Source organism: Muntiacus reevesi, chromosome 3 (assembly GCF_963930625.1).
Source record: "Muntiacus reevesi chromosome 3, mMunRee1.1, whole genome shotgun sequence".
In the NCBI taxonomy this organism is placed as follows: domain Eukaryota; kingdom Metazoa; phylum Chordata; class Mammalia; order Artiodactyla; family Cervidae; genus Muntiacus; species Muntiacus reevesi.
In genome coordinates, this window is record NC_089251.1 from 17,669,546 (window position 1) to 17,692,144 (window position 22,599).

The window sequence follows — 22,599 nt, forward strand, 5'->3', positions numbered from 1 at the left end:
TGACAACACCAACACCTATCAAGAATACAGAATTTCATTAGGATTCTCAACTACCTACAAAAAACCATAAAAGGGCATGCATGCAACAGTATTGGGAATAAATATTTATAGTATCTCAAACCTAAATTGAAGAAAAAATCATCAGTACAAGAATGAACTGCGTACCACCAAGAAGATAAGACAATTTCCTTACAAATCTAAACTATCTAGCATCCAATTTTTTATGTTATTCAAATTCATAACTTCCATCCACATTCAAAGGAAACAAGCCTGTGCATAGTCTGGGCCACGTGATGGGGTGGGGAGAGTATCAGAAATAACCCAGAACTTGAAGGAAAGAGGAAGGTAGTCAGTGAGAGCGAAGAGAGGTGTGAGGTAACTAGAAGTGATAAAACTAAGCTTATGAAAAGTTTGGCTGAGTATCAGGAAGGAGTATCATCCAACATGATGTTTCATTATGAAAAATGTTGTAAGCACAGAAACACTACTCCTTGAATAGTTTAAATATACTGAACTTTGGATCAATTTTACAAATTAGATGTCTATAGTGTCTACTCAGCAAATAGCTATTTCAGGGAAATGGAAATGGCTACCATTCTGAAGCTCTCTCAAAACTTACTCAACTGCTCTAAAAAAATCAAGTACCAAAACAAAGGACAACATTATCCTTACCTAACAAGCCTAATTCTGACCACATCATTCTAAGTAAAAGACTGGCTGACATTAAAAAGAATACATTTGAATCAGTTCTAATGAGATGGATAAAACTGGAGCCCATTATACACAGTGAAGTAAACCAGAAAGATAAACACCAATACAGTATACTAACGCATATATGTGGAATTTAGAAAGATGGTAACGATAACCCTATATGCAAGACAGAAAGAGAGACACAGATGTATATAACAGACTTTTGGACTCTATGGGAGAAGGCGAGGGTGGGATGATCTGAGAGAACAGCATCGAAACATGTATACTATCAAGTGTGAAACAGATCACCAGTCCAGGTTGGATGCATGAGACAAGTGCTTGGGGCTGGTGCACTGGGATGACCCAGAGGGATGGGATGGGGAGGGAGGTGGGAGGGGGGTTCAGGATGGGGAACACATGTAAATCCATGGCTGATTCATGTCAATGTATGGCAAAAACCACTACAATATTGTAAAGTAATTAGCGTCCAACTAATAAAAATAAATGGAAAAAAAAAAAAGACTTGCTGAGTGTCAAAACAGACATTTGAAGCAGTACTTTCATGGAAGCTATTTATTTTATATTTTTTCATGGAAGCTATTTAAATTGATCTTTCAAAAACCTCTATCATTGCTTAAAATGCTTAATACTAAAAAATATCAGAAATAAAGTTTTATACTAAAATATCTCAATGGGGTCTAAAACTCTGCAATAAAAGTAGACAGAAAATCTTTATCTAGTTTTTATTTTACTCCTTTTCTTCTTACTAAATGTATGTTAACAAAAAAAACCCTCAAATGATCTAGACAAAAGCTTTTAGCTCAACACATAATTGCAAGAAAATTACAATAATTGTACCAATTAAAATAATCTTGAATGAACAGTATGTCATCTTAATGTTCCAATGGTTTATAGAGGGATCTACTTAATTAGCTGAAATTGCTTTCCAGTGTTAGTATCAAATGTCATTTGTTAAAAGTTGAACAATTTAGAAAATAATTTAACAAAGCAATTTTACCAAACACCAAGAACCAACATTTTCTTTTTCAGCTGAATAAAGCAAGCAGATGTATCATCAAATTGCTATAAAAATAAATGAGGCTTTTTATGGATTAAAAAAATTTTACTACTAGTGTTAAAAATACTATTTTCTGATTGTTTTTACCAAATCAGATTTCTTTAATAAAATAAATGAATATCAATTATATACTGCTGCTTTCTGTCTGCCATAAATAAAACTTTTTATTATTCAAATGACAAGCAATAGCATCAAAGAACTCAACTATGGTTAACTAGAACAGTCATCTGAGTTATTCTAATATATTCCAATATGATTTTTTGATATACTGATCAAACTGTCTCCCTATAGTTTTTCATTCAAGATCACATTAAATTAAATCAATTCCTTAATGAACTCTCAAAGATTCTTACTAAATTATCTTTTTCTTTCCCTTAGAATAGATACAAAACAGTATTTCTAAGTATCTGCGGGCATAAAGGACACAGTCGTTTCTTTTAAAAAAAAAGACACATCTCAAAGTCACTCTGCATTCTACCCAATCATGGATGGCAGGCCCACCAAGAGCTAAAGTATAAAATAATAGATTAACTTAATTGCAAAGTTCTCATTACCTCATTATACCTCCAATATAAAATAGTCTATATTTATAGGCATAGAATATTCTCACTGCAAAAATTCACTCCACGCTATTTTTCCTATGATTAAAAATAAAAAATATACTTTCCCCCAAAACTTTTGACAAATGTTTTATTTAACAAACAGGGCGAATTTTTACCATTATCTTTAAACTACAGGTGATAATATATTTTCTTTTGTTTGTATGATATAACTAATTAAAATGTAAATTTCTGAGAATTTCCTTGAACATTAGGAAGTCGTGTAAGCTTGAGGCTCAAATGCTGGAAATTGGCGTGAAAAGTTTTAAAAGGGCAAGTAATTAGACCTTTTAAAAGGTCTATTAGAAAAGAACATTAGTTTTAGCCTGAAAAGCTTTCTATCATCCAGAAAGGAGTGTTTCGGCCCATTATTGATAAAACTTGTTAACTGGCTAATTGTTTGAGCCATCACATTTTTACTTTATTCCAGTTGTTTCAAATGTGTACATTTTACTTTCAATCAGAATATATATTCCTTATATACTTAAGTGATGAGGGACAGAAGATAACGTTGCATATAATTTACCCTCTAATGGTTTAGGAAATAAATAAAGAGAGAGAGAGAGAGAGAGAGAGAGAGAGAGAGAGAGAGAGTGTGTGTGTGTGTGTGTGTGTGTGTGTGTGTGTGTGGCAATGATGTCTGTGAGAGAGAGAGAGAGAGTGTGTGTGTGTGTGTGTGTGTGTGTGTGTGTGTGTGTGTGTGTGTGGCAATGATGTCTTTGGGAATCCTGAAGTATTTAGGTGTGAATACACTTTCAGATGGTTTGGCAAAAGAAAAGGGTATGTATGTGTGTAGATATATATCTGTAAGTTCTTCAAGAGCATTAGATGCTTTGCATATTTGTCCCTCTACCCTACGTCCTCAGGCAGCTGGAACACATAAAAGCACAAAGGACACAATCTGAGCCCTAACTGACAGTAAAGACCCACACTAAACATATATCACATGAAGAAAATTAACTAGAATGGGTACAGTAATGAGAAGTGCACCTTCCATACCCACATGCTCCATACCTTTAGAGGTACTGGCTGATTCTGACATTAGAATCAACCAGTGAATAACATGTGGTTTGTGATTCATTCTGCCACCATGGAGCAAAATAGTAGTTTTTTTTTAGAACTTTCAGAAGAGCCATGTATAGATACATAATGATTTTCAATTTGGCATGTGTGAAAAGGTTATTAAAATCACAGGAATGCACTAAGGAGTACAGCTCTTAGATTCATTTAATTCAAATTATGTCCCTAAGTAAAAATGTTAACAAAGGATTTACTGAACAGTCACTGTGGAGAATAAAAGGCATGGAAAGAGGAAAATTTTTTAATAAGAACCAGGTACTTCATCTACACACACATACATACTTTCCTTTTGCCAAACCATCTGAAAGTGTATTTCACACCTAAATACTTCAGCATGAATGTCCCCCAAAAACCCTTAGCATACCAAAGGATATTAACATTACCGAAGGATATTAACATTAACTCAAAAACTCAAATTCCCCAACTGCCCACAAAATGCCCTTCAGTGCTCTATTCTTCTGATAGATTCCAATCACTGCTCACACGCTGCATTTGGGCTGTGGGATCTCTTCAGTCTTCCTCAGTGGCCAATATGGAACCTAAGCCAGTTGCCTTGCAGAGTGTTTCACATCTCAGATTTATCTGGCTGTTTCCTCACAATTAAGACACAGTAAAACATGGCTGGCAACAAGAGCACATAGGTGATGTGGTACATTCTATTGCATTTTATCTAGAGTCACACGAGCCTGATGCTGGGAAAGACTGAAGGCAGACAAGAAGAGGGTGGCAAAGAATGGGATGGTTAGATAGCATCACTGACTCAATGAACATGAATCTGCGCAAATTCCAGGAGATGGTGAAGGACAGGGAAGCCTGGCGTACCACAGTCCATGGGGTTGCGAAGAGTCAAACACAACTTAGCGACTAAACAACACAATGCTATGCCTCCCATTACTGATGTCAGACTTGACTATTTGATTAAAACTGGCGACAAGTCTCTCCCAGCAAGGGCATTTCTTCTGTGGTTGCACATAACCTGGAGAGTGACACTTTGAGATCATGTGTGCCTCGTATTCCCCAACAACTTCCCCCCAGTGGTTTTTGCAGCCACTGTTGATCCTTGCTTGAATCAATGATTATATTGGGGATTAAAAATGATAATTTTTTTAATTTCACTCATTCCTTCTACATTTATTAGCTGGCATTCTAAAACAAAGAATTATTCCTTGTTTGCTCTCTTCTAAGCATTACTATGGACTCGTGGATTTTTTTTTTTTTTTGGTTGATATGTTATAACCCATTACTATCATTTTTCTTTGTGAAAATGGGCCCAAGTTTGAAAGCTTCTCCTTCAGACTACGTCTGTGGCTATCTGTGCAAACTCTGCTGTCCTCGAACACATCCCTCCTTGGTTCCTGGCACAAAAATGCAGACTCCCCTTGAGCTTTCCCTGCCTCAGACCTGGAATTAACCATTTCTCCAAGGAGTCCAGCTCCAGGTGGGCTCACAGTTTGGGGATATTTTTGCTCCCTTTCGCTGGGCAAAGCAAGGGAAAACCTCATTTTAAATTATGAGTTAATAATTTAACATTTCCAAATCCAATCTGCTTTCCAGATGGCTCAGCAGGTAAAGAATCTGCCTGCAATGCAGAAGACACAGGCAACCTGGGTTAAATCCCTGGGTCAGGGAAGATCCCCTGGAGGAAGGAAATGGCAACCCATTCTAGTATTCTTTCTTGGGAAATCTCATGGACAGTGGTGCTGGAGAAGACTCTTGAGTCTTCAAGTCCCCTTGAACTGCAAGATCAAACCAGTCAATCCTAAAGGAAATCAACCCTAAATATTCATTGGAAGGACTGATACTGAAGCTGAAGTTCCAATACTCTGGCTAACTCATGTGAAGAGCCGACTCACTGGAAAAAAACCTTGATGCTGGGAAAGACTGAAGGCTAAAAGAGAAGGGGGAAACAGAGGGTGAGATGGTTGGATAGCATCACCAACTCAATGGACATGAATCTGTGCAAACTCCAGGAGATAGTGAAGGACAGGGAAGCCTGGTGCACTGCAGTCCATGGCATCACAGAGTCAGACATGACTTAGTGACCTAACAACAACAAAATTCAATCTAATACCACAGTGCTCTTCCTAATTTTTTTCCATTCAATATTGGTATTCCCTTCTCCCACAAAAAAAATACTGGCTTCCAAGAATATCAATTTATTCATTCATTTACTCTATCTTACAATACACATAAAAAGACTTCAGGAGTATAGTAATACCATTAGCAACAATAAACCTACTAAGTTCAACATTTCATTGCAGCTAATTTTGTCCTCAGTATATTCTATTAAGAATAAAGAGTCAAGAGAAAACTGAGTTCCAAGGTGTTTGAATTAATATTTTTCTGTGTGGTTATACTATCAGTTTCATGTATCATTAGCATCAATTCTTCCTGTTTGTATTCAATATTAGGGTTTGCTTTTTTCTATCCTTTTTGAATTAGTTTTTTTAATATATGAAAGGCAAACCATATAAAAATACACATTCAGAGTACATCTCATTCCCCATCTAAGCATCATCTTCAGGTAAACATTTTTATTAGTTTGTTCTTTCCTTCCTGTGGGTTGTTTTATATTTTCACAAAAAATAATACATATTTACATCTTTATATGTAGATGTCCTTACTCCCCCTTCTTTCTTACACAAATAGAGCATGTTATATACTCTCACACTTTGCAGTTTTCACTTACTAATGTATCCTTACAATTTCTCCATATCAAACCATAGTTTTTTTCTCATTTTCTATAGTTACAAAATACTCTATTGTGGTAGATGTGCCATAATTTATTCAACTGATGTTTCTAAAAACATGCAGTTAAGTTATGGTGCTACAGATAAGGTCACAATAAATAACCTTGTATAAGTGTTGTTTTATCACTGTGGAGGTGTGTGTTCAGAGTAAATTTCCACAGTGGGATTGCTGGGTGAAAAAGTAAATACATATTTACTTGTTCACCATTGTTATCTCCAGTATTGGCAGCAGGGCCTAGTAGACACTTAGTAAACTTTTTCTGATTGAACTGAATCATGAATTTTTCTGAGAGTTATAAAAACCTTTTGATATTTTTACATCTCTCCTGCTTCTATTTCCTGAGGACACAGACTCTCTCACCAAGTCTCACTCTCTTCACAGAGCACGCATGGGGCCGAGGGCTGAACTCTAAGCATACAGCCCTTAAAGCATGAACACTGGTCAATGTTTTTGCACTCCTGAGACACACGAAACTTCTAGGCATCACGTTCAATTACATGAAGGTAAAGAGACTGACTTGAGTCCTATTCTGCACCAAAACCTAAAACTGTGCTCATCCAGCAAACATTCACCATGTAGCACCTGTTACAATGCAAATGTTTATTCATGAAACAAAACAACAGTCTACTACACAACCAAGGAAAAAACCAATCATGCATCTCATAATAAAAAGAGGATTTCTAAGATATCAAAGAGCAGATGTATTCAGTAACACTGCTCTGCAGGCCCCCGGCAGCTGTGGATCACTGCCATCTACTGGAACACCTACTTCACACAGCTCACACAGTTTACACTGATTAATGTAACATAAATTGAACATACAACCTCAAGAGCTCAAGTGTGTAGACAAATATTACAACCATCCTCTATATTCTAAAATCAGTTACTTACCTAGAAAATATTAGATAAAATATGTACATGAAAAATGGGGGTTGGAAAATAATGAAAACCATATGCTGATAATACTCAAGGAGAAACTATTTGGAATTTTAAAAGTTTAGTACAGAAACTCTACACTGAATGGTTGGTCAGGTTTACTATGTCATTTACATGTTCAAAATAATGCTTCAATTATACTAAGTTTTATACAATTACATAGCTCCCTTGAATTGCATTTTTTCCTAAGAGATACCTTTTATTTAGAGTTGTAATTGAAAGCTATGAAGGTATTAAGTATTCTGGTAAACAAAGAGGATTATAATTTTGTTTGTGAATTTGACAAGAAAGTGGTACTCTCAAAACTTGACACTACACTGAGCCTTGACTGCGTGTTTTCCCAGAAAAAACTTAAATCAATTTCTTTATCAGTAGATTTAAAAGTACTTCCAATGACTATAAAAGAACAATAAATTCCTCTACTGTTTAGTGCAAAGCATGTTTACCAGCCTGTATTCACAGTTCCCCAGGTCTTCCATATACAAAGCTGTGAAAACACCTGCACTAATGATTTGGAAAATGAGACCTCCTCAACATTCTATCAAGACACTTAGAATAAAAAATAAAATGGACATTAAACAATGTTTCAAGGTTTGTCTTTTGTATATTTAAATACATAAATCTAATAGGACTATTAATTAAACATCTTTTATCATATAGGTTACACTGAGAAAGAAAGAATCTATCCAAATAAAGCTGCAAATTTTACGTAATGGGATATATACCTGTGCTAATACAACTCTGAAATTATAATGGAAAAATTACTAATGAGAATGATTAAACTCAGAACTCTACATTTTATACATATTATTTTGCATTCATTTTGCTTTGTATACATTAACTTTTTTCTTAAGAGTCAACTCAATTTAAAACAAATTTAAATATAAAGAGGTAAGATAAAGTACCTTTCATAGATGGTTTTTAATGTCATTTGATCTGGGATACCTTCAGTCTCTTCCAAATACAGTATGAGCCATGAAGTTCTGTACGGCCACTGCTCAGTTAGATTGATCCAGCTAGCAAGCCTATCCCAGTTGAAGCTTATCTGATTGGCTCTCAGTAATCGTCCTTTAAAGAACACAAAAACATTTTAGAATTAATAGGTGTGTAATGTTATGTTAAGCCAACCATTCTGTATATCCACAAATAACCAACTTTCAGTGATTTTGAATTTGCCACTTAACTTACACTACAAATTCATACCTTATATTTATATGGCTGCTGGGAGAGGACCAGGGGGATGAGTATAGAGTTTCAGTTTAATGGAATGAAATGCATTATGGAGATGGATGGTGGTGAAAGTTACACAAATAGTGAAAGTATTTAATACCACCCAAATGGACGCTGGTTAAGATGGTAAATTTTATGTGCATATCATTTAACACATTAAAAAAAGAAAAAATATGTAATTTGAAAATTAAAGCAGAATAGCAGCATGTAAAAATCTGAACTTCAACATTTTAAAGAATAAATTAATTATAGTCATACAAATGAGCATAAAATTATTTTTATACAAAGAGAAAAATTAAACCTGAGGTGAAATTTTTAAATCATCACATTTTAAAATAATAGTAGACAACTGACTGTCAATTTTCACTATCGAAACTAACACTGGTTTTATTAGACACACAATGCAAAATAAAACTGGTGTTCCGCAGTGTAAACCTATAAACACAGTCCATCCTTTTGTTTCTGGAAGTGAATTGCTCTGTTAATGTTGCACCTTACTGTCTACCACACAACACTAAGACAATGAAACCCACCTGTAACAGAAACAATGTTGAGCAGTCTTCTCATGGTCTGTGGACTTATGTCACTGAACCAGTCCTCCGTAACCAGCAGTTTTGTGAGGTCGAAGGACATCTGCCGGGTTATTGTGCGCTGCATCTGCCTTCTTCGGTAAGTGTCCTGAAAACAGGGTACCGTCAGTGAGAACAAATCCTCACTTCAACCCTGAGAACTTGAGGCTTTTTGGAGAAGTTAATACATGTTTATGTCAACAACAAAAACAATTCAAAATTTCAGTCAAAGAGGAAGATGAAATAGAAACAAAAAGTATTATTATTCCTCCCTGAAGTAGAATATGTACTGAACTCTATAAAGTAAGTATTTCCAGCAAATGCATCAGAGACTATGGTTTAGCTTTGGGTGTACCTGATTTATAGTTATATAATCAGAGAAAGCCCAATGCCTTGAAAACTACAAATAAGCTGAATTGTATAAAGAAAATTCAATTCAAACTCTTAAGGCAGCTCAGTATCTATAGGAACCCTGATAATAAAGCAAGTAACCCCTTGCCCAGATTTAAGGATTCAGCATTTTGATTTTTAGGTTATTTTCAAACGTGACAATTACTGAAAGGGCACAGCTGCTGTATCCTCATGTCTAGTAAGAATGAAAGGCTCTCTACTGGGCGGGATGGGTGGGGGTCCCATCCAATCAGGAGAAGCAGGCACAACGAGGGTGGTTCTCATCTAAGGTCATGAGATAAGGGAACCCAACAGTCCAGGCTCTCAGGACAGAAATTCTAAATGGCAACTCATACCCCACTCTTAATTTAGAGCTGTCAATTATCCTTCATAATATTATTTCTGCATCCATACTTGAACATGGTAAAGGCATAAGATCAAAATACCTGAAAATAGTTTTTAAAATGTAAAATGTCCCAATTAAAGATTCGCAAACCGGGGTGGGGGGCAGGGGCAGGGCGGGTAGTGGGAAATATCACTGATGCTAGACCAAGTTCGCCACCCATAAGCAGCACTGTTACCATCACTTAGCTGCAAAGGTACATCTCCTGTCTTATAATAGCCCCAGTTCTTTACAAAAGGCTCCTAGGATAGGGCAGGGCAGGGAAACTACAGTGTCTCCCAGGAGACAACCAACAGACTGGGAAAGGCACACAAGGTCACTTTGTGGGGGATAGGAAAAAAGAGCGCACACCTCACAAACATTAGGGCAGGAGGTCAGCCAACGGGACAACACAGCAAAGACTGGTTCTCACACCACAAGCCTCTCCCCTTTACAGTTGTGGTGACAATGGGCCCTGGGACAAGCACAACCTGTCCTGGGATGAACCCAGTGGTTCTCTGCCCCCAGTGACATCATTTGGGAAGCTTTCAAATCTCACTCTCAGAGGTTCTGATTCAACTGGTCTGGAGTGGGACCTGGGCTGAGAGCATGCTGGGAGAGGCTGGGCACTCCCTATATAATTTACAGTTATTATGGCTCTAGATTCAGACATTCCCTGAAAAACCACCAATGATAAAATGTACTTTATGAGCTCAATGTAGTATTTATAAAATATTAAGTGGCCTCACCTTGGTTTTACTTAAACAGCAGCAATATAAACAAATGGCTCAAAACATACACCATCTTACCCGTCTATTAAGGGCGGTCTTGCTACCAAGTTTTGTCATCTCTCCAAGGCTGTTTTGTGAAACTCTTCTGTCAGCATCTTCCTGCATCCCTAAAAGAGTTTATCAAGAAAGCACCATTTGTCCTGAAACTCTGCTGTAAATGATACTTAAAGAGTCATGAGAAATTCAAACAATACTTTTCAAGGTTAAGAGGAGATGCAAAATGAAAAACTACAGAACCACTTCAAACCCAAAGTACCCAAGGAACTTGATCTTTACCTGGATTATCTGAGCATGGAACATCTCCATTAGTTGTTGAAGTCACAAGAAATTTTCTTGCACTGCTTAGTCCCCGACTGTTGAGGAAAACGGGCAGATGAACTATATTGCGCATATAGTCATGCCCATTGATATTTGAGTCACGAAGCACACTATTGAGGTTCTGATTAATTGCCTTTATGATAATATGTGGATCACTTGCAAAAATGGCAATGAATGGGCCTTTTGAAAACAGAACTCGAACCTGTGGTAGAAGAAATGTATAATCACAGTAAAAAACTTAAATTATTCAAAGTAACAAAACCTCTCTTCAAAGAGGTTAGCCTTTGTGACTACCTCTGTGTTAGCCTTTGTGACTACATTTTAAAAATAGCATTTCCTTCTCATTCAAATGTTATTCTATGTGAAAACAAATTTTCTTGAAGTCTCAATCTGGTTTTTCACCACCTGACAATTTTTCAACATTTGACAGTGATAGAATCTCCGAAGGAAACAATTGGTCCTGTCCTACTTTGAGACCCTCAGGATCTACATTAAGAAGTAAGATCCACAAACATGAGAAACACTCATGAAGTACTCATGAGCAGACACGGTACACTGCACACACTCGTCTAGTAAGATCCACACGCATGAGAAATACAAGCAGACACGGTGAACTGCACACACTGGTCTCTGATCACAGGCACACACCGCTGCTTATACCAGACCTTACAGAAAGCCACTGACCTTTCTTACTTTTTAACAAAAACTCCACAAATTCTGTGGTCTCCCCACCCCTATCTATATTCTAACCATAACCATCTGTACAGAAACGCTGGAATCACAACCTGGACTTTAGAGACCCCCCACCCCATTCATGTTTCCCCTCACACTGCCATTAACCTAAAATTGATTAAATGTGCTTGGAATAAAACTTATGCTGTTTCTGCATAAAATACACAGTTGTTTTTATAAAAGAAAAAATAGTATTCAAATTCCACTTAAGATATTCATGAAGCTGTTCCTCTCAGCTGCCACATATGTGACAGTTACAAGTTTCAAGAGGGTTAAGACGTACAGTGTCCAGCATCTGGAGTACTTTGTCCTGCTCACAGGCATCTAATCCGTCGATGATAACCACCAGCCTTGTCTGATTCTGAGTGAAGCTGTCAATGGTTTTTGCCATCCTGGCCATCAATTCCACTTCACACTTAAGAACCTGTGCAAAAGAAAGGATACACTGTGCTGAAGATACGAGAAACTTAAGTACCTCTCTTAAAGAGCCTGAAAGTCACCTACTAGAAGAAAAGAAACCTAAAGTGCTTGCTGCCAGCTGTGGTTCCATTTAGTGGAACTGTAGTGAATGTGTCACCATTTATAAAGTGCCTTCATCTAAATTAGAGCATTTCTTACAAAGAGGTAGACAATGTCATATACATTTTAAAAGGACAAACTCGGCTGAAGTGACTTATATGCCAAGATCACATGCTCTGAAGGTCAGAATACAGATCAGAATGCAAATCCAAATGATCTACATGCCTCACCACAACTGGCTTCCAGACGGCATGTGACCTTGAACAAAGGAAGGGGCTGTGGATAAATGTATAAAGTCCTTTTTTACTCTAAAAAATGCATTCCTATCTTCTATGTTTTGGTGGTTCAATCTGTCTCCTCTACCAGGCTGCAGAGCAATTCTACACTACTAGGTAATAACTACCTCCTGAGGGGTATCTGCTAACTCTGCTGTTGCTGTTTAGCTGCTAAGTTGTGTTTGACTCTGCGACCCCACGGACTGCAGCACATCAGGCTCCTCTGTCTTCCACTATTTCCTCAGGTTTGCTCAAATTCATGTGCATAGAGTCGGTGATGCCATCTAACCATCTCATCCTCTGCCGTCTCCTTCTCCTTTGCCTTCAATCTTTCCCAGCACCAGGCTATTTGCCAATGAATTGGTTCTTCGCATCAGGGAGCCAAAGTACTGAAGCTATAGTTAACTCTATAAGGATCTGGTAAAAGTCGGTTTTATAAAAAGATGTTCCTGTTATAACTTTTTCCACACTATACATGCATTTTTCATAGGAAAAATCTGGATTAAAACTAAAAACAAGTGCAATTCTCTAAAAGTTAGAAAATAGACTCCCTAAAGCCCCAGGGATCATGGTCATGGGAGCATGTTTACATTAGGACTATTTTCTTTTTTTTTTTTATTTTGGCCACACCACATGGTTTATATGGGATCTTAGTTCCCTGACCAGGGATCAAACCTGGGCCCTTGGCAGTGAAAGCAGAGTCCTAACCACTGGACCACCAGAGAATTCCAAGAATTATTTTCTAACAAGCAAGGAGTGTTTACTTTCATGAATCCTTCACTCTTCAGTTTGTGCAGTTTGGAGGCAGCATTATGGAGGCGTTTCCTTTGAGAATTCAGAAGTGAATCCAGCACCTGCCACCATGTTCGACAGTTGAGCACAAACGCCAACCCCACTATGGACGCAATTGATATGAGGACAGCATTCACTGTCATATGCTTGGGGTCAACTCTGAATATAGCCAGAAGAGTAATCCCAGCAATAATGCAGCCAAAGATGAAAAGGAAGATGACAAAAGATGGGAGACAACACGTTTTTTTCCATTTCTTTTTACCTGTAAAATACAACAAATGGTTTTAACATCTCAAGCATCCAGAAAGTCCCAATCATTACAGTGACAGCATATGATGAACCTGATGTTCATGTTTCCATGCATTTTGTCCATACCATCCTCAACCCTTCCATATACAGAAAGAAGAAAAGGTCCTACCCTGCGTATCTTCAGTCTTGAACACTCGGAAAAGCCTGGTTGCCAAAAAGCCAAACTCTCTTTCACAAGCATCCGAGAGGGTGGCGATCATTTCAGCCATTGAAGTTTCCCCACCTACGCTGGACAGTCTATTATAATCTGTAAACAAAAACCTTGGGGAAAGGGGAAAGAAAATGTTATGCCACTACCTAAAGAAACAGTTTCAACATACATTATGTCTGTCATGTAGCTCGGTGTTTCCTTCATGTCTCTGTCAAGACATTGTTTTTAAAATTCTATTTGTAATTAGGTATCTCCCATTTCTAACAGCTTATATTCTTTTCTTAGGAAATGACAGTAACAAATGTTAAATTAGGAGAGTTATATGAAGCAATTCTGACTAAAAGCAGAAAAGGGAAAAGGTTATGACAGAACTTAGACAAAGAAGCCAGACATCTCCCAGATCTCATGACAACAATTCAACGGTGGTGCCCCACATTAGTCAGAAAGAGCCGCACAAAGAACATTTTGTAAACACCAACTGAAGAGATTAGAACCTTGAGAAAATAGTATAGTAATTAAGAACTTGATGCCATTTAAAAACTCAAGCTTCAGAATGTCCTATTTATAGCTTACTCATCTACCAGGGGTTGAGAAAGAAGTTATATTCTTTACCTAGTTGTTCTGTGAAATAACTGAATTATTTGCATTTTGAGCCTCTGAATGGGTATTACTTCTGCATTAGTTCCTTTATTCCTTTCTACTGCTAAACTCTCAACTCAATCCTGTAGACAGGCATTGTTATCAAAATACAATCCAGGATCATAGTGTACTCTATATATACTTGGTCTTAATTAAATTAATGCTATTTTAGTTGCTCTAACTTTTTTAAAGATAATGATCTCATTAACTTTAAATGCTTTTATGTAAAAATATCTTCCCCAACTTTTTTTTATTCTACTCTGTATGTTTTCTTTTTATGTTTTTAACTTCTCATTTTAAATCCTTTTCTTAACACTTAATCCTATATACCATTTATTTACCTGTAAGATTTTATTTTTATCTTCCTCTCATAGTTCTGATGTCTTACCAGGTTTGGGCCATTCACTTTCAGCTTAACTTACACATATTTTATCTTACAATAATTTCTAAATTCTTAATCTTTGCATATTTAATTATTTTACTAATTTCTGTTGAATTTTGTTTTCAGTTCTTTAACCTTTTTTTCCATTTTACTTCCTCTGGGGCCCTCCAGATTTCCTTTACTCTTTGACTTACAAGTTTCTCATCTTTTCTGAACTATTTGCTCATACCTTCCCTATTTGATATGATGATAACTTTAGAGGAGTGGGTACATACATATCCACAGATGACGAAAGAACAGCTTGGAGCACATGCTGAGTTGCCAAGACCACACCCTGATGTCAAAAGGTTCCAGGACTCCAACCTAGACCCAGTACTCTTTACTGATTTGTCCAAAGGATGGCAACAGGTATCATAAGGGGGGAATGTGGGGCTTCACTCTTAATAAAATTTGGCAAATCAAAGTTAAATATGATTTTTTATGAAAAGGTGTCTCTGATCCTGTAATGTACAAGAGGGAGATATAATATGAAGAGTTTTCCAAGTGATTTGACCAGGGCATGTTTATTTCTCACATTAAAAAAGTTTAAGGGACCAATGTTTTTCTTAAGAAAACATGAGAAAAGATGCATTATCAACTTTCATTTGCTTCATTTTATTAAAAGTTACTTCTGTCTAAGGGACCAACTCACCTCACAGGCAGAGCTTTAGTGGTTTGCTCTGGCAGCTCAGGTGGGTTCACAAACATCAATTTGAGGAGGAGCTCCAAGTAGCCGATATGTCTTGCCAATCTAGTACTGAGGACCCAGGCCCAATTCCAACTCTCTCCTTCCCTCCGTCCACCAAAGTAAATGACAACTAAAAGTCAAGGTTTTAAAAAAAATTATCCAGAATAATCATTAGTCAAGCAGCCTCTTTTCTGCAAACAGTCAAGTATCAAGTAGTGACAGGTAGGTTTACATAATTTTCAAGGTCCCTTGTTCTTTCCTAACTAGTTCTCAAAGAATTCCTCAACTAATTAACCTTCCCCAACATACATCAGGAGCTTCCCAGGTGGAGCTTCCCAGGTGGAGCTAGTGGTAAAGAATCCACCTGCCAATGCAGGAGACGTAAGAGATCTGGGTTCAATCCCTGGGTCAGGAAGATGCCCTGGAGTAGGAAATGGCAACCCACTCCAGTATTCTTGCTGGGAAAATCCCATGGACAGAGGAGTCTGGTGGGCTAAAGTCTATGGGGTCACAAAGAGTCGGACACGACTGAGCATCTGAGCAATAGCAAAAGCAAAAACATATTATCAGGTATGTGAAAAACAGAAAGTAAGGTGACTAAAATATGACATAATAGACACAATCAGAAGGATAATGCCTTAAACCAAAGCATATCCTTTAGTTCAGATTCAATGTAAGAATGACTGGTTTTATCTCTACTTGTGACTGCTGAAGTTACCAACAGTAAACCTATTTCCTTTCTTGCAACTGAAGACACTCCTAAAAACAGGGATTATATATATTTATTACCTTACTTTTAGATAAAATAAAAATCACAGTCATGATCAAAATGATCAAGAGCATGCCATGATGTCTATGAAGATTTTCAAAAAAGATTCAAATGCAAATTATTAACATAAAAAAGGAAAAGTAATTTAAAGTTCTGCTTCAATATTAACAAGTAATGCACTAGCTTTTAAAGTTTTGCCAGAAAAAAATAAGTAAATAAATAAATAAAGTTTTGCCAGGCAGGCTGGGGACAATGCTCCTCTAAGCCAACTTACAAAATAGCAAAAAATCAATCTTCTCACCACAATAGGAAAACCACTTATAGACTTTAGAAGACAGACACAAATACAATTCTAAATAAAACAATGAGTTTTGGCATTCTCTACATTTTTGAAAAAGATAAAAGGCAAAGACTTACTAAAAAATATATACAAGACAGCCAAGAAGCTCAATGACACTGCAATTCCAAGATTTGGGTCTACTGTAAAAGCAAACAATAAACCAAGCCCTCCACAAAGCAGCAGGGTCAGAAACACCACAAGCCATGAAAACTGAAACAGAGGTTCAATCTGTTGTCCTGCAAAAGTTTTCATTTCATCTGAAAGAGAAATTAATAAGAAAACATTATTTGTTTAAAAAATAAAACATTTTGAAAATTTCACATTTTCACTATAAACAATTACCTAGCTAGAATGTTGCTACTTAACCATGCTAACCAACGTTAGCTTTTGCTAAGAATCTCATTCCTTGGGGGCACATTTACCCTCGACCCTTGCCCTACCCACTCTCTTGCTTCCTACTGAAAATGCACAAAATCCTCTCTCATATATTCCCATCTGTAAGGGTTTTGTTGATATTTTGAGATTTGTATTAATGCAACCAACAAAGTATTGTTTCCATATATAAAACTAAAAATTATTACTTTGCTATGTGTCTTCAGAAAACATAGCACCACCATTCCTCTGCAAATCCTCATCCCTTCTCCCTCCAGTTACATTTGAGGATCACTGCTCTTAAAGGTGAGTCCAAATGAGCCAGAAACAAGTCATTCATTACTACTACAAAACTTAGTTAAAAAAAGAAAATTTACAGGTGATATTGAAACCTGTCCTTGAAGAAATGAGTAAGATTTTGCCAAGCAAAAGGAGTGGGGTCTCAGGTCAGAGGTGGAGGGAGATGTAGAGGAGCCACTCAGTAAGTGTGTCTGCGCCTACAAGAGCAAACAGCCATCTGTAACTACACCACTGAACGTGCACAAGAGGTAGTGCTGGCAGGTGGGAGCACACAAGCTGACATGTCTGCAAAGGGCCCTGATTTAAGATATCTATAGGTTTAAGATATCTATAAACAGTGCAGGCAGGAAATCTGCTAGAGAGGGGTTCTAACGCAGCTAGACCTTTGTTTTAGAAAGAGAACTCAAATGATTGGGTGGAGGCTCAACCACATACCCATACATAAAACTCTATTTGTACTCAAAAAACACACAAGAGAAAACCTTGTTATATATGCAGACACTTTTATAAACAAGCCCTTTACCTTCTAGTTTCTTGAGTAAGAAGGATTTACCACTTCCCCACTGTGCATAAAGGCCCACACAAATGGGCGGCTGCATGGTAGGCTCACTGAGAATATCTGCCAGGGCACTGCTGTACAGATCGTAACCAAGCATGTCACCATCTGTCTCGGTAGGAGACAAGTGTCCTGTAATTATAAACACATGATACCCTAACATTAAAAAGAGACATTATTATTATAAAGGAGTATCAATTCTCATGTTTTAATTGTTTACTCAAGTAAAGGAAAAAAAAGGTTGAAAGTGTTAGTTGCTCAGTCGTGTCTGACTCTCTGCAACCCCATGGACTATAGCCCATCAGGCTCCTCTGTCCATGGGATTCTCCAGGCAAGAATATGGAGTGGGTTGCCATTCCCTTCTCCAGGGGATCTTCCTGATTCAGGGATTGAACCCCAGTCTCCTGCTTTGCATGCAGATTCTTTACTGTCTAAGCCACCAGGGTTAGAACTGTGTAAAAATAGTTCAGAGATTAATAAGTTAACATCATATTTCACAGAACTTAAATACCTACTAATTACAAAGGCATCATTATTATGTTCAACTGAGGGAAGAAGAAACATTGCCAAATTATGACACAATGCTTTCTCACCCATCAATTATAAGTCAAAGTCCAACTTCAAGGATACTAAAATGTGGAGCAAAGTATATTATAAAATCAATAAAAAGATTAAAACAGAAACTAGTCAATAGGAATCAATTTAATATGTACAGTATGAATAAAAATAAGGCTATAAAATGTTAGTTAGAAACACAAGAGATAAGCAGAGAAAAAAATTATTTTATGGTTCCAAACAGAAAGGGTCAATGACTAAACAATAGCAATTCTCCCCAAATTAATCAATCACTTTAAGGCAATCTCAATAAAAATCAATGAGAATATTCTGAAAAATTAAAAAGCAAGAATAGGTATGAAAAAAATTTAAAGACTACCAACAATTAGCTCTCTTTGGAGAAGAATCGAAATACACTCTAAAATGACAATAATTACAATACCATAGAACTCACGCAGGATATTAATGTAAGTGGCATGTCTAATCAGTGGGGAAAGGATGAATTAGTAGGTGGTGTTGGGAGAAGTAAGCCATTCTTTTTTTTTTTCCCCCTTCTTTTTAATGAAATTAAAACTCTACATCTCATACTTCACCAAAAATATGTTTCTGAAACAAAAAATTAAATGTAAAGAGTAAAACTATAAAAGTACAAGAAAATATTAAGACAAAAACTTTTAAAAATCTTTGTGTGGAAAAAGACCTTTCCTTCTCAATATAATATTAAAGCCAGAGCTGCAAGAAAAGGTTAACAAACTACAGATTTATATACTTTTCTAATGGGGAATAAAAAAACTCCCATCACCATAAACAAAGAATAATCCGGGGAGAGAGATACACTATATAGCTGAATTCAGGATCAATATCCTTAAAAACACAAAAGTCAATTTTATTAAATAATTTTTTAAAAAAGAGGACAAAGGAATCAAAGAGGAAATGAGCAAAAATGCAAATAGGCTATGAATGTTATTAAAATCTCACTAATAATTTTACAATGGAAATTAAAACGAAACTTTTTTCTTATCAATCTGATTAGCAAAGGTTAGTAAGAAAGCTGGAAATAGCCTCCAACTAATAAAAATAAATGGAAAAAAAAAAAAGGAAGCTGGAAATATCCAGTGTTAGCAAGGTTATAGGGAATTGCACAATCGCAGCCTAAGGAAGAAGAGATTGTTACAACCATTTTGGAAAGTCTATCAAAACTGAATACCCAGCGACTTGCCAGTTCTACGTCTGGAAGTTTATTCCAAGAAAATAATCCTAAAAATAAGAGTTAATGAATATTTGTACAAATATGTTCACTGAAGCACTAGTTTTTAATTGCAAAACAAACCAAGTATTTATCAATAAAGAACTGACCATACTATTAAAACTGATTGAAAGATTATGCAACAATCATTTAAAACTTTTATAATACAGTATCCCAAGTGTTTTTTAAGGCTATATATATATAGTATAAAACATTTTTAGAAATGTAAAGAATTTATAATTTGTACAAACAATGACAAATTAGGAAATAAGGGACAACGGGAAGATTGCACTTTTTTCCTACTATATTTGTGTTTTCATCCTTAAAATTTAATGTATGCATTACAAAACTTAATACAATAGAATCATACTTAAAATTTAAAAACAAGATGTAAATAAACAGCTAAACTGGAAGGTGGCAGGATTTTACTCTCTCCTGTTGGTTTCGAGGACTAACATGTCTCTTTTTAATTTGAGTAGAAAATTGCTCCATATTTCAAAAGATCACATGAATGATTAGAATTCTCATGTGCATCCTCTATAAGCAAAAACTACTTTAGTACAATATTCAAGGCATTATAAGAGGTGTTATGGAGGATACAAGATAAGAAGAAAGAATGCCTGCCCTGAATAACTTGGAATCTGGGAGAAAATTCTAAAAGAAACAAAAGGCCATATGTAATAGGTATTTAAAAAGGATTATTAACACAGTGCTTAAGTACTCAAATGGTGCAAAAATTTCATCTGGTTAGGCAGATCAGTCCGGAGAAGGTAATGGCACCTCACTCCAGTACTCTTGCCTGGATAATCCCATGGATGGAGGAGCCTGGTGGGCTGCAGTTCATGGGGTCACTAAGAGTTGGACACAACTGAGCGACTTCACTTTCACTTTTACGCATTGGAGAAGGAAATGGCAACCCACTCCAGTATTCTTGCCTGGAGAATCCCAGGGATAGGGGAGCCTGGTGGGCTGCCATCTATGGGGTCACACAGGGTTGGACACAACTGAAGCGACTTAGCAGCAGCAGGCAGATGAGTCAAAAGGTCACTGAGAAGGAGACGGATGACCCCAACCTTGGAGAGACAGGATTTTAATAAGAACATTCATGGGAATGGAGCAGGCACAACACAAGCAGAGGTTGAGAGCCACTCATTGAAAACAGAGCATGTTTGACAAAAGAACAAAGTCTACCTGAGAGAATAACAGAGGGAAGAGATTTTCAGAAAAGTAGGCTAGATTTTTGAAGGTTTTAAAAGCTACCGTTGACTCTGAATGTACTTAATTTAGAATGCTCCAATGTAATGCAAAGGAACTCTAGAGAGGAAGAAGTTACTTTTCTACAGCAAAGTAATAACATTTTCAACTTTTATAATCTCTGGTTAAGTAATAAACACAAAACTACTGTCATTCTCTTAATTTTTTCATAGATGTTCATTTCTTAAAACCTCAGGCAGATACAAAACCCAATACTTACTGGCTCCAAATATTTGAGTTAAAATACTTTTCTGATGGCTACAGTCAATATTGTAGGGAGTCTCGCCTGCTTTGTTGGGTCTATATAGTAACCGTCCATCTTTGGGGTTTCTTAAAAGGAGTTCTGCCAGTTTCCGACTCCTCCCACGAATAGCAATGTGCAGAGGGGTGTCTCCTTTCTGTAAACAGTGAAGGGACACTTGAACTTCCCCATTTCTCATGTACGTATATACAGAATAACATTTTCCATATTTCTACAAAATAAGAGAATATCCAAACTCTCCATATTTTTCATATGAGTTTTTATTTCTATCTTCCTTGCAATTTTCTTTCTCTAGTTCCCTCCCTAGCTTTTCTTGGGTATTCTTTCTCCCAGAGCCTCCAGAATGAAAGAGCACAAGGAACAGGTTTCCCATGTGGCTTCCCACAGGCCCTGGATCCACTTCCATCATAGGTTAATGGTACTTCCATCTACCATTCAGATACTAACCTTCCACTGATGTCAACCGTCTTCCTCAACTAATTTATATTCTATTTCACAATGCTCTCGTCATTGGTCTACATAGCATCTCAGTCCATGTTGGTATTTCACTACTACGAGTGAACTTGTCTTTCTTCATGCTCTTGGTCACCATCAGCGTCTTTCTCTACATTCCCTCCCTCAGAGTCCTCTCTATTGTATCCACCATTCTCTGCCTACTTACCACCTCTTTATTCCCTCAGCTTTAACTTCTCTCAAACATCAACCTGCCTTCTTCCCTTAGAATCTCCATCACTTTACTCTTCACATCCAGCACTAATGAAAACTATCATGTAAAAAAAATTTAGTCTGCAAAGTATTCTCCACATTTTACTTTACAAACATCTCTTAAAGACAATGACCCAAAAGCTAACAAAAGAAATTCTCAGTTCCTGCCCACTCTGGTCGCTCTAGAACCTTAAATGAAAATGATGTGCCACGTTCTTCCTGTGGCTTATCTTGATTCTTTCCTCTTGTTTCTCTGCAACAAGATCCACCCTAATGACATCATCCTTGCATGGTGCTCAATGCAGCTCAGCTCCCCATAACTGATCTGAGCCACAGAGGGCACCCAGGAAGCAACTTCTTTAACTGAGCCTGCCCACTCCTTAGCACACTCTCAGAACAGCCAAGACCTCACAGCATCCAAATCCCACACAGATACCCCCAGTCAGTAATCTCTCCCTCCACAAAATAACATGAGACCCCCCTAAGTCCACCAGGTATACAGGTTGGTCTTACCAACTGCCCTATGCTCTCTGCACAAATGTTTTATTACTACCTTATCGACGGCAGACACTTTGGCTCCTTTATCCAGCAGCAGCTCTACCACTTCTATGTTTCTCATCTTGGTAGCCTTTATAAGGGGTGTTTCGCCATCCTGTGGGTACACATAAAAAGGTTTGCCAAATTAATACGTTTAGTCTTTAAAGTCACATAAACACACGTCAAGAAGTCAAATATCTGCCCAGTCTACATCGAAATGTTCTCAAGAAAACACAGTTGCAAAAACTAACAAGAAAGTGCTTTTCCTTCCACAACCAACCATTTGTATCAAAATACTTGCATGTCACTCAGCCAAGCAAGGGTTGTACCCACTACTTACTTATTAAATGATCTAACTGCTTT

The 22,599-nt window shown here is 37.0% G+C and overlaps 1 protein-coding gene across 10 annotated transcripts in view; it reads right to left on the reverse strand.

Moving 5' to 3' along the window:
- KIDINS220 (kinase D interacting substrate 220) overlaps nucleotides 1-22,599 on the reverse strand; it is an 89,716-nt gene that overhangs the window by 38,035 nt on the left and 29,082 nt on the right. For all 10 annotated transcript variants that reach the window (XM_065928557.1, XM_065928555.1, XM_065928553.1 and 7 more), the window contains 12 exons: nucleotides 22,253-22,351; nucleotides 20,953-21,130; nucleotides 17,645-17,809; nucleotides 16,527-16,706; nucleotides 15,305-15,470; nucleotides 13,551-13,702; nucleotides 13,105-13,394; nucleotides 11,830-11,970; nucleotides 10,773-11,016; nucleotides 10,515-10,603; nucleotides 8,898-9,042; nucleotides 8,040-8,202 (listed from right to left, as the gene is read on the reverse strand). In XM_065928557.1, coding sequence (XP_065784629.1) covers nucleotides 8,040-8,202; nucleotides 8,898-9,042; nucleotides 10,515-10,603; nucleotides 10,773-11,016; nucleotides 11,830-11,970; nucleotides 13,105-13,394; nucleotides 13,551-13,702; nucleotides 15,305-15,470; nucleotides 16,527-16,706; nucleotides 17,645-17,809; nucleotides 20,953-21,130; nucleotides 22,253-22,351 — 2,012 coding nt within the window. The remainder of the gene's footprint in view (nucleotides 1-8,039; nucleotides 8,203-8,897; nucleotides 9,043-10,514; nucleotides 10,604-10,772; nucleotides 11,017-11,829; nucleotides 11,971-13,104; nucleotides 13,395-13,550; nucleotides 13,703-15,304; nucleotides 15,471-16,526; nucleotides 16,707-17,644; nucleotides 17,810-20,952; nucleotides 21,131-22,252; nucleotides 22,352-22,599) is intronic.